General features: G+C 44.8%; 1 protein-coding gene across 2 annotated transcripts in view; it reads right to left on the bottom strand.

Annotated features, from left to right (window-relative positions):
• Drp2 (dystrophin related protein 2) overlaps positions 1 to 6,863 on the bottom strand; it is a 28,883-nt gene extending 22,020 nt beyond the window's left edge. For both annotated transcript variants that reach the window (XM_052170804.1, XM_052170805.1), the window contains exons 1-3: positions 6,692 to 6,863; positions 2,127 to 2,290; positions 37 to 193 (exon numbers count right to left, since the gene is read on the bottom strand). In XM_052170804.1, coding sequence (XP_052026764.1) covers positions 37 to 193; positions 2,127 to 2,290; positions 6,692 to 6,808 — 438 coding nt within the window. In that variant the 5' untranslated portion in view covers positions 6,809 to 6,863. The remainder of the gene's footprint in view (positions 1 to 36; positions 194 to 2,126; positions 2,291 to 6,691) is intronic.
• Between the last annotated feature and the right edge of the window lie 5,797 nt (positions 6,864 to 12,660).

Here is a 12,660-nt window from a genome sequence, read left to right as displayed (position 1 = left end):
GATGCTCCACACCACACTTCCGGGAGTCTAACATACCGCATGTGTCTCCTTCTCCTGCTGTACCAGGGCCACATCCCCTTGCAAGGGTAGCTGAGCTGACAATTCCTCATCCTTTTGGCTGAGCCAGTCAATAATCTCTTGGAGTGGGAGCTGAAGTTTTCCACTGTGGTCCGAGAAGGCCTCTAGGCGAGCGCTGCATGTAACAGTAAGACCAGTGATTCAAGTAGCAAAATCTATTTTCCCTTACATTCTATGCTTATATGATGCTTTGATTCAAAGGAACTGCTCTAGCTGAAGTGCTGGGAGGTCCAGGAGGCCTTCCTTCCTGTATCTCCTGATGAATGTTGCCGAGGTCCCACTGCATGGAGTACAGTATTACAAACAGAGGTTGGGAGCTATCCTGTATTAAAATGGTTTAAACATCACTTTGTGGATCTTAGTCACTTCAGCTGCATGCCCAGCATCAGGCCATGAAGGGTAAGAAACTGAACAAGTGAATTAGGGGTGAGAGTCATCTGGCTCCCTTCTTGCCCAGGCAGAATCCAAATCACATCCATTTGCTCAGCCACACAGGATGCCCTGTGCACTAGAGAATGCAGTGGGTGGAAAGGGCAGGGTAAATGGTTGAATATGACCATGAACATTTACAAGGATGTACACACATCTCAGCAGCCCAAAGGGATTCAATCAATGACAGAAACATCAGCCACAGTTTGGGAATAGAGAAGAAATCATTAGTATTCTATAATCATATGTCTACTTGTTCCCAATTCCCAAATAAAATATGAGCTAAGGTGTAATAGTAGGAAGTTGGAGGCTGGTCAAACATGGCTTGGTACAGCTACTAAGTCCATTCTTCTTAGTCAGCACTAACAACTACCTTTCTCTATTGCTTCCCTATACCTGCTGGGGGAACCCTTTTTCAAAATCACTGTGTCAACTAATTCTTACAACAATCTTATGGGGTGTGCATGACTATTGTTCAAGGATGCTCATAACCACAGACTTAAGGGACTGACATGTCTATGATTTGAAATCTGGGTTATCTGACTCTACAACCTGCTTTGTCTATGCTTTTCTTTGCTGCCTCACCTCATCATCCCCTCACCCCCCACCCCCACAGAAGCCATGGGTTTCGGCTTTGATGGTAGGAAATGGAGATCTTAAAAGAATGAGGTACACACAGAAATGCAGAAAGAAAATGATATGTAGAAATTCTCTTACTAAGTTGTACCTACCCAAGCTGATGAGCCACGGATGGGAGGGGTGGATATAAAAAACATGCGAGTGGGCTGGAGATACAGCTCAGTTGGTTGGGTACTTGCCTAGCATGCATGAAGTTTGGTTCCTATGACCAAAGAAATTGCTTTATGCCTGTAATCTGACTACGTGGGAGATAGAAACTAGAGGAGCAGAAGTTCTAGGCCCTTGGCTACATGGTGACTTAGCAGACCCTCTAAATAAATAAATAAATAAATAAATAAATAAATAAATAAATAAATAGTACAAAATACAGCAGAGGGATGAGATTATACAGATAACCCCTCCCCAAAGGCTGGGCAGTTTGTGAGGGAGAGGAGGGGACAATCACTTCATTTTTATCTACATATCAATACATTTAGGTTTAGAACACATTTTCACGTGTTATATGAATGTACAATGCAATACTGTGAAGTAGGGAGGGTGGGTATTACTTATTCCTCCACTTAATTCTTTTTCTTAAAAAAAAATAATCAAAACAACAAAGCCAGGCATAGTGGTGCTTGCCTATAAGCCTAGCACTGAAAAGGCAAAGGAAGATGATTCCAAGGTTCAAGGCCAGCCTGTACTCTACAGAGAATGTCAAGCCAGACTGCACTGAAATCTCAGAATAACACAAAACCGAGTGGAAGCTAAAATTTTGAGAACTCGAGCAACTTATTCAAGATGACATACCTACTTAAAACAGGTTAACAGAGAAACACCCTGACTTCTAATCCAGATTTCTTCTTCTTGTGTCACAGAAAGATGGGAAGAGGTAGAGGATGGAGCTGGAGGGAGGGAATGCACAAAGGGCAACAACAAAAGGAGCCCAATACTGTCCCTGCCAGTTCCTAAAGCAACTGTTTCTAGGGGTTAGTACTTACCGGAGGTTGTGAGACTTCTTTTTTATTTCATTCCAACACAGATTCATCGCTGATGGTTCCAGGGGGCCAATGGCTCCAACAGACCCGTTCAAGAGCTTTGGACTTAGGCAGGGATCCCCTGCACCATCCCAAGGTGGTGTAGGGATGGTGACCGCAGCTCTAACCTGGACAGAAACACAAATACTTTGTGGTTCCTGGAGTTTCCCATACCCTGTTCTATGCTGAGCTAAGCGCGGGACATGAGTGAAAGCCTGGTCCCAGGGTCCTGAAATCCCATCCTGTTTTGTGCAGGTGTATATTCAAGGGAGTGAGGTGCAGAAGGACTCTACAGCTCACGCACGGATGTGTCTTCTCTTGGGACAGGACTCAGACGTAGGACTGCAGAGTACTGTTATTGTTATTTACGTCCTGTTTGCCAGGATGACCGTGCAAATGGGCTCCTGCATCGAAAATCCAGCTGAGGGGCTGCCCCACAAAGATTCAGAGAAGAAGCAGATAAGCCCAAGGAAGTGAGCAGTTCTCTGTACCCTACTTTCCAAATGTATCTAGGCCTTTGGGGTCACCCCTCCCCCAGTTTTATTCCACACTTCAAACCTCAGTCAAGAAGTCCTGAAATCTTCCCTAAGGGCACTCACCGGTCATGAAGGTGAACATGGACCGAGAAAGAGCTAAAGGAACATTCTGGATTTTGCACTAAAAATACCCTGACAAATGTCAGCAGTCAAGGGGTCCAGTCTTGAAGTTTGCCCAAGTGTAACTTGGGTTCTTAGCCTCATTTTCTACTCTCTAGGTCTTGGCTACTGGTAAGACCCAGTATGAGTACTACTGGGTCTAGGGTCTAGTTGATCAAATCACCCATCATGAGCACAGTGCTGGGAATACCAGCCAGGGGGCAGTAGAGGGTGGAAGGAGGAGAACTGAAGGAAGAAATCTCTTTCTGAGCTGGTCCACCCTACCCAAGGTGACTTCCATGCCTGCCCACAGGTCTACCTGCTGCTTGTCTACCTAGCAGGCCCCTCTAGCGGCGGGGAATCCTCAGTTCTCCTCATCTTCTTACAAGAGTCTCCAGGCAATCAGGACACCAACCATCCCTGTAAAACTGCAGCTCACGATCACAAGGTAAGAGAGGGGTCTGCCAAGTTCCGGGGGACAAGCTGAGAATTCAGCCCCTCCTTGCAGCCTGTGCTCTGACCATACCTGTGCTGCCAGAGGAGTCCATGGCGGGATCAGGGCGGTCCATGGTTTTCCCTCTGCAGGAATCTGGACCTCGCGTCTGGTGAGTGCGGATCGGCAGAATCTTGAGGAGCTCTGAGCAAGCCCGCTCTGGCAGACAGGCAGAGCTGAGCCAGGCCAGGAGGCAGGGGCTGCTACCGTGTTTGTTTACTGACCCCCCAGGAATCTGGAGGGGGCGGCCATGTCGAAGCCTACCCAGTGAATCAGAGCTTTGTTGCTGGGAATTCCAGCTAGCTCCCAGGCTGGCAAGGCCGGGCAGGAGTGGGTCTGGGCATTCTATGGTGCTGAGGAGGGGTGTGGAGAGGGCAGAGCCTGTTGACTAACTTTCCCTTTCTATGGAAGACACAAAGTACTCACCGCCTCCAGACTCAGCCCAGCTCCGAAGTAGACAAAAAGATAAGACGACTTCAGCAAATAAAATTTTGAAGGCAATTTTTACAAAGCCTGATGGGAAGCTTGGGAAATAGGTCTTACTCTCAACTAAGTGTGCCTCCTCAGAGGCAGGGAGGAAGGTGTGTGGCACACCGGGGAACAGGGTGATGGAATGCTGCATAGGAAAGCTGGAGCAGCAGAATCCCTCTGCTGTTTGCTTTGGAGGCCACTGTGAAAACAAGGGAGTGCTTCTTCCCCCTGCCTTCGAGAGCTAGAGAGCAAGGGCCATGACCTGTTGACCTCTCTACCCTAAGGACAGAGTGCCCTGCTCCGGGGGGGGGGGGGCATGCTTTATATGCTCCTCTATAGTGAGGATGAGAGGACAACCAATAGCGGCTCCAAGCAAAGAGCCAGGGATGGAGACACTCCTGTCACCTTGTGTTATACTGGCTGTGATGGAGGGAAACCCTTTCCACTAAGCCACTGAGCCTCTCCTGGAAACGGACCACAGCATTCTCTCTTCAGTAGACTTGACTGAAAAAAGGTTAGCATTCCTCAGCTCAGCCCCCACCCATGAGCACTTTTGGAAAACAGCATGTTTATACCAAAAAGGATTCTGTTGCTATCCTTATTTATCTCCCACAGTCTTCAGGGCTTTCCACAGTTCCACATTGTTTCCATGCTGAGGTCCGCCTACAGGAATAGCTGCAACAGCTGCCTGAACCTTTCTAGAGGGCCAAGTGGAGCCAACTGGAGGATGGTAGGAGATGCCGAGCCAAGAGTGGGGAGCAGATCCTAGCTACAGGCATTATTTGTGTTAGGAATATTGGGCTAAAGCCAGTGTCACAAAGTCCTTTGGACCGGGGAATGCCCCAGAGCTGGAAACAACACTTTGTGACCCAGCCATGGCCAGGCTGTCCTGGCTGTGCTCTGGGGGAAGAACACACGATGAGCTGGGCGCCATGGGTGTTACCCTTTCATCTTCTCCAGCACTCTTTCTTCTTCCTAACCCCCCTCCAGCTCCAGCACTCTCCTCTAGAGCCCCATTCTCCCGCATTTCCTCTCCAATATTTTCTAGGCAAATCATGAAGAGTAATTGTTTTCCTTCCCATCAGTTGCATTCTCTTTCTAAGATGTTTGCTGCTCATGCCCTATCCACAGAACTCTCTACCTGTACTTCAGATCCTTGAGACAGTAATCCTACAGGAAGACAACCTACAGGAAAACAGAAGAGAGGGACTGTGCCATGTACCATGTCATACACAACAGCACACTGAGGGCCCTGTGCATTCTGCACATCCAGGGAAGAGTTGTTGGGTTAGGGAGGCGGTGGGCAGAGGAAGTCTTTCAGATAGATTCAGGATTCTCAATCCTGACACTGAGAGCCACACTCCAAGAAAGAGGCAGAGTACCTGGAGATTCTAAATTGATCGTGCATTTGAGAATATATTAGAGGCTGCAACTTCTCTCAGGCTAAATGCAATAAAAAAAAAAAAAGGAAAAGAAAAGAAAAGACAGAAAAGGCTAAGAAAGACCTGACCTCAACCAGCCTTTTCTGACTCTTGACTTTTCCTTATTTAGCTTCCCCCAAATGATTCCCATAGCACTTGTATTTCCTGTCTACTGCTTGTGTGCTTCCATTCTTCCTATCTATTCACCTGCTGTCTGTGCCCCTAGAAATGACTCAGCTCTGCAGTTCATCTGTGACTCTCTAGGACACACAACACTTCTCTATGCCAACACACTCTCTAGACCCAAAAGCATTGCAGGAAAACCTAAAGAATGCCTATGTCCTCCTCTAGACCTCTTTTTTTTTTTGGTCAGGAAAGGCAGTTTCTTTCTCTCTCTAGATTACTACCTCTTACTCATCGCGCGTGTGCGCGCACGCGCACATGAGCACATACACACACACACACACACACACACACACACTGCTGTACTGGCTGGTTTTGTGTGTCACTTCAACACAGCTGGAGTTATCACAGGGAAAGGAGCCTCCCTTGAGGAAACGCCTCCAGGAGATCCAGCTGTAAGGCATTTTCTCAGTTAGTGCGTGGAGGGCCCCTTGTGGGTGGTTCCACCTTTGGGCTGGTGCTCTTGGGTTCTATAAGAGAGCAGGCTGAGCAAGCCAGGGGAAGCAAGCCAGTAAGGAACATCCCTCCATGGCCTCTGCATCAGTTCCTGCTTCCTGACCTGCTTGAGTTCCAGTCCTGACTTCCTTTAGTGATGAACTGCAACATGGAAGTGTAAGCTGAATAAATCCTTTCCTCCCCAACTTGCTTCTTGGTCATGATGTGTGTGCAGAAATAGAAACCCTGAGTAAAACACACACACATACATACTCCACTACCACTACCACCACCACGTCACCCTACTCCTAAAGAAGATGAAAGAGGCAGATACGATCCAGGAGCTCCAAGAAAGACTAGGAACTGGAGAGGAAGGAGAGAGAAAGAGAAAGAGAAAGAGAAAGAGAGAGAGGGAGAGGGAGAGGGAGAGGGAGAGGGAGAGGGAGAGGGAGAGGGAGAGGGAGAGGGAGAGGGAGAGGGAGAGGGAGAGGGAGAGGGAGAGGGAGAGGGAGAGGGAGAGGGAGAGGGAGAGGGAGAGGGAGAGGGAGAGGGAGAGGGAGAGGGAGAGGGAGAGGGAGAGGGAGAACAGGGCTAGGCCATGCCTTAAAGAATCATATTCTTTTGTGACCTCCTGGGACCTATAACCCTCAGAATGTTAACATTGGATTGACCCCCATTAGACATAATGAGCCCTTGGGTTGCCCAATCCTACATCTTTTTTTATTATATGTCTCTCATATACTCAGTATCTACCTCATGGATAATAAGGGATGTGCTGCTGGAGGCTCCATACTATCCAAGAGTTTTCATATACACACCAGTTTCCTTGCACCTTAGGAAGTCTTTTTACACAGCCCTGCCCCCCTTTTTTTTAAACTAATGGACACTTACCTGAGGCTGTGGACAGGTGTTTCGGAGGCTGCTGCTGTGATGAAACCGGTCAGCAGCATGCCACTCATGACATCGTGGGAAGGTGTAAGGGCATCCCTGCATGACCAAAGGTTGCATCAGAACCAAGGCTCATGGAGGGTGAGGATTGGCAGTAGACCAACTGTAGAGCATCAAACACCTGGAAGAGTAATAAGCAGAGATTTTGAGTTAAGACTAGAGAAAGCCATTGGAGTCAGCACCTCCTAACAGCTGCATGAATCAGCTAGCCATGAAATAATTAGCTGTAGCTAACTGACCAATAGGTCAGTTATTGTATATTGTGTACCCTAAATGATTGATTATTAGCCAAGGAAGTATTTGTTGTTATGTATTATGCTTTGTGCTAAAGACACACATAGGACTGGACAGGCAGCCAGGTAAACTAACAATTATAATAAATTACTCTCATGCCAAATACTATAATTAAGGCCAGCCTAGGTTCTGAGGGCACAACGTATGTCTAAAACCAACCAGATTTAGAAAGATTTCATTTGAGGGACTCTGGAGATAGATCAGTCAATTAAGGGCTTGTGACATAAGCACAAGAGGACTTTGATTTGATCCCCACAACACATAATTTTTAGAAAGGTTTGCATGATAACATGTGCTTTTAATCCCAACACCGGGGAAGGGGAGACAGGTAGATTCCTGGGGCACCTCAGCTAGCCAGCCTAGCATACTTGGGGAGTGCCACACTAATGAGAAACTGTCTCAGTTAAAAAAAGGGAGGCTCCTCAGGGTGAACTCTGGCTTCCATTGAAATGCATGCACACACACACACACACACACACACACACACACCTGCATGCATGCACACACATACACATACCTGCACACACATATACACACACCTGCACACACACACACCTGCACACACATACACAGCCCTGCACACACACATTTAGCCACCTGCACACACATACACACCTGCATATACATATATACACCCACCTGCACACACACACACACACACACACACACATACACACACACACACACCTGCACACACACATATACACCTACCGGCACACATACATACACACCTGCATACACAGACACATACACCCACCTGCACACACACACACACACACACACACACACCCCTTCTCACACACACACACACACACACACACACACACACACCTTCTCTCACACACCTGCACACACACATATACACCTACCGGCACACATACATACACACCTGCATACACAGACACATACACCCACCCGCGCGCGCGCGCGCGCGCGCGCGCACACACACACCTTCTCACACACACACACCTGCACAGACACATATACACCTACCGGCACACATACATACACACCTGCATACACAGACACATACACCCACCTGCACACACACACACACACACACACACACACACACACTATAAAGAGACTGCTGTTAGGATGAGGCAGAATAGTTCTCTATTTAGAAACGGACAGAAAGGAAGAAGGGCATGAATTGTTGACCCATCTATTTAAGGCTGATGCCACAAAAAGGCAAAGCGTATTCAGGCAGTGGTGAGTTCAGTATAGTTTAGGAGACACAGAGAGGGAAAAGGCATAGTGCCTGCTCCAAGGAGTTCACACATAGAGAAAACAAACGGGGAGAATAAAGACTGTAAATCGTTACATGCATTAATAATAAAAAGAGTGATGGATGGAGTGAAGAAAGAGACGAGGACGAGGTGAAATCTACCCAGTCACGTCAAGAAAATTTCCCTAGAGGAAATGTACGTTAGATGACTCATGAAAGAAGTAGGATTGCATTATGTAGAAAAGATAAAAAAGAATGTTCCAAGCTGCAAATAAAAAAAATGTGTAACATGAGCAAAAAACAAGATAGGCGCTATGCTGGGCCATGTCCTGAATGACAAACAAAACATTCTAGCTTTTATCTTGTAGACAATAGGGAGGCACTGAAGATTTTAAGCAGGAAAGTGACTTGGCCAGATTTTCCTCTGCTTGCCTGGTATGGTGATTCTCCCAGGGGAAGAGCAGGCTGAGAAGGTAGTGGGTATAATAAATAGGTAGCCAGGGTGCATGCGCAGATAGCAAGCTTTGAGGTAACATGTTTGGGACTCAGCAGACAATTGGATGTGAAAGGTAAGGGAGGTGAAGGAGTCAAAATTTCTAATTTGGGAGCTAGATAGGTAACATTGCCAACAGCAAGAGCAGGAATACAGGGGAAAGAGGACATTTAGTGTTGTGAGGGTGAGGACAAAGTTACACAATCAGCTATACTGGAGACATTTAGCTATACGTATCAGGAATGTTGAGATTTGAAAAGGAGATGGATGAACAAAAAATCAGATGCACAAACCAAATGGTGACTTAATAACTGTACACAAGGAGATAATACTTGGAAATAATAAAGGTAATCTGTTTCAATGTGTGGCCAAAATAGTCTGTCTTCCAAAAAGGAAGAAGCAATAGCCTTTGATTCCTGGTGAGGTGATAAAATGGCGACCATTTTTAGACTCTATTCCACTAGTTCCCAACATTTTATATATAAAGGTCCCTTCCTAAGATTTAAAATGTCTCACTTCACCCACTCACACCCACTATAGTAGCTGTACTTTTAGAACTACCAGAATGAGAAAACCACTTAAAACATTTAGACATCTGTAGACTTCATGCATCAAGGACCCTTCTGTCTTCGTCAAGGGTCCATGGCCCCAATATGGAGGACTATTACAGAGTCTGAGGTTTATAGCGTGAAGGATACTTTGTCATAGTTTAAAATCCCTGTCAATTACACAACCACACAGCTTTCGATCCACAAAGAGAGTCCCGAACGGATAGCTGAAAAAAATTATTCCCTCAATCAGATACCAACAGGAAAAGATCACTCAGACGAGATATAACATATTAAAATGGATGTGATGGTACAGCCTTTAATTCCAGAACTCAGGAGGTAGAGGCAGGTAGATCTCTGAAGAGTTCAAAGATAGCCAGTCTAAAACGCTTTTAGTTTTGTTTTTTTTGGGGGGGGCTTTGGAGATATTGTTATTGAATGGCTTTCTTTTGAGGGCTCAGTTCCCTAGGTCAATGCAGAGAGGGTAAAACAAAGGATTTGGGATGGGAATTCCCTTTATCAGCAAAGCACATAGCAGAAGCTTGTTCAGTTTAGAGTACCACTAGTTGGCGCCTTTCTCTCCTTAGGTAAATTTCAAGGATTAAGGAGTCAAGATGATCAGTGATTGACTTCAAAGAGGCTACAAATAAACACATGACTCTAACCAGAGACCTAAGCATGAAGGAAGTAACATGGAAGAAAATTTCAGCAGGGAAATTGGGATTTGGAAAACAGGGAAATGTAAAATAGAAACGATAGAAATGGGGTCAATGAGACAGTTTAGAAGGTTAAGGTGCTTGCCAGCAAGTCTGACAGCCTGAGTTTGAAATACTCCGTAGGTTGAAATATCAACCCTCAATAAATTGCTCCCCCACAACAAATAAACAAACAAACAAATAAATAAATGTAATAATGAAATGTTGGAAATGAAAAATCAATAAATCAAAACTTTACAAATAGTTAAAAACATCACCAACAGACTCGACATAGCAGAAGAAAGAATATCAGCAATGGAAGACAAGGTTAATAAAACACTACAGTTAGTTACAAACAAACCAATAAGAAAAAAAGTGCACAGTGCTCTGGAGGCAGAGGCAGAGAGATTTCTGTGAGTTCAAAGCCAGCCTGGTCTACATAGTAAGTTCCAGGGCATGTAAAGAGATCTTATCCCAAAAACACTAAGAAAAAAAGAAAAAAAAATGAGCATAATCGTAAGTTCCAAGAATTCTGGGTCAGAACACCAAAGCATAGGATAGGAGTTGAGACAAAAAACAGAGCACACCGAGAATCTATTTAATAAGATAACCACACAACAATCCCCAATCTAGAGAGATAAATGCAAATTCCAGAGACATTTGGAACTGAAAACAGCATGACAAAGTATGATCCTCCGTGGCATACTGAAGTCAAGAAGTTAAAAATACAAACCAAAGAAACAATTTTAAAAGCTTTTAGGAACACTAACACTTAGTACAAAAGCAAACATATCAGAAATCATCCTGTCTCTTATCAGCAACCCTAAAACTAACCAATGGAGGGAAAGAAGATACTTTAAGGTCTGAATGTAAGTAACTGATGGAGACCTAATCAAAACAAGATTTCTAATAACTGCAGAGAGTGCTGTGGTTGAGGTTATTGGTTCTGGCATCCGGAGTGAAATCTACACTCTTTAATTACCAACAATATGGCCTGGAATATCTTTACCTCTTGGAGCATCAGTACTCTCCTCTGTAAAATGGGTATAAGAATGATACTAACCTTGTGGAATTGTTCTCATTATTAAAGTCAATCATGAATATACACATAAATATACTGCCAGGAGGGCAGTAGGGCATGGCTGAGTACTAGCTATAACCATCTTCGTATACTATCTCACTGAATTGATAGACCATAATTCATTTTAATTAAGAGTTGGTCATACATTTACTGTTCTTTTGCTTTAGAAGTCAAATTGCAGTGAACAGCCGTATGCATAATTATGATCCTCAATATATTTTCTGAAATGGGAAAAACAAAAGCCCCCCAAAATCCTTGGTGCTTCACATGAATATTTAAAGCATCCTAGAAAAAAAGTTACGTTGCTGTATACCACCACAAGCAATGCATGTGTGTGCCAGCTTCCTAGTGTACTTGCCAACAGTATGTATCCCTATTTTTTGTCAACTTTGTGATTACTTTTCCTTTCCTTTATGATTTGCAGTGTGGACTCTCCACACCCATTTAGTATCACTTGCTTTTCTTCTTGTGTGAACTATCTTGAGAGTGGCTTCCTAAAAAATGTAGTGTGCTGACCCTTGCCTGCAATCCCAGCATTGCAGAGGCAAAGGAAGAGACATTGTCACCAGTTCAAGGCCAATTCTTTCTACACAGCAAGTGCCCAGCCAAATAGGGAGGGCTATAGTGCAAAATCCTGGCTCCAATAAAAGATAACAACAAAACAGAATTCTTTGAAAAACATAATGCGTTCCTTCTCATTTTTCTGCTAACCTGCCACCACAAAAAATTAAAATAAACTGAGGAAAAAAATTCATACCTCTTGAGTCATGATGGTGCACCTCTTTAATTTCACTGGTCTGGGGACAAAGGCAGGTGGATATCAGTGAGTTCAAGGCCAATCATGGTCTACAAAGCAAGTTCCGGGACAGCCAGGGCTTTATAAGAAAGAGACCCTCTCTTAACTTCCTTCACCAAAAAATGAATTCAGAGCTTCCAATCATAACACGGACAAAAAAAGAATTAACCTCTTCCTGTCCCAGCATCAGGATCCTCTGTTTTCAGCCTTTTGTTCTATGACCTTATTTACTGGACCATGGACAACTAACCATTGACTACACCACTGAAGAAAATGACCCCTCCCCTAAGCAACCATTAACAGGCAATAACTCCTCAAGGGGGGGTGGAGCCTCCCCAGCTCCTCTTCCATTCCTTATTGAATGTAGAAGAGCTCCATCTTGTGCAGGCTGTGTGTAGGTAACCACAGGCTTTATGCTCATGAACACAATGGCTTAAGACTGATTTTGCTATTGTGTCAAATGTAAGTGTTTAAGATTGGCAGGCATCAAAACACTATTATCCCCACTTTGTACAGCGTGAGCTTGAAGCCTGCTAAACTGTCTTTCAAGCTCTTTTACACATAAGCCAGGCACTGTGGTCAGCACTTAGGAGGAGGAAAGAGGAGGATGGGGATTTCAAAGTCATTCTTGAATACATAGCAGTTTGATGCCAGACTGAGAGGAGTGAGACTCTGCCTCCAACAAAGAAATAAACAAAAGGAAGCAAGGGAGCAAGCAAGCAAACAGAAAAGAAAAAAGATTTTTAGCATAATCTGGCAAGGCTGTCCCAGAAAGAA

This window comes from Apodemus sylvaticus, chromosome X (assembly GCF_947179515.1).
Source record: "Apodemus sylvaticus chromosome X, mApoSyl1.1, whole genome shotgun sequence".
NCBI lineage: Eukaryota > Metazoa > Chordata > Mammalia > Rodentia > Muridae > Apodemus > Apodemus sylvaticus.
Note: the sequence above shows the minus strand (reverse complement) of the source record. Positions and strands in the feature narration are given on the sequence as shown.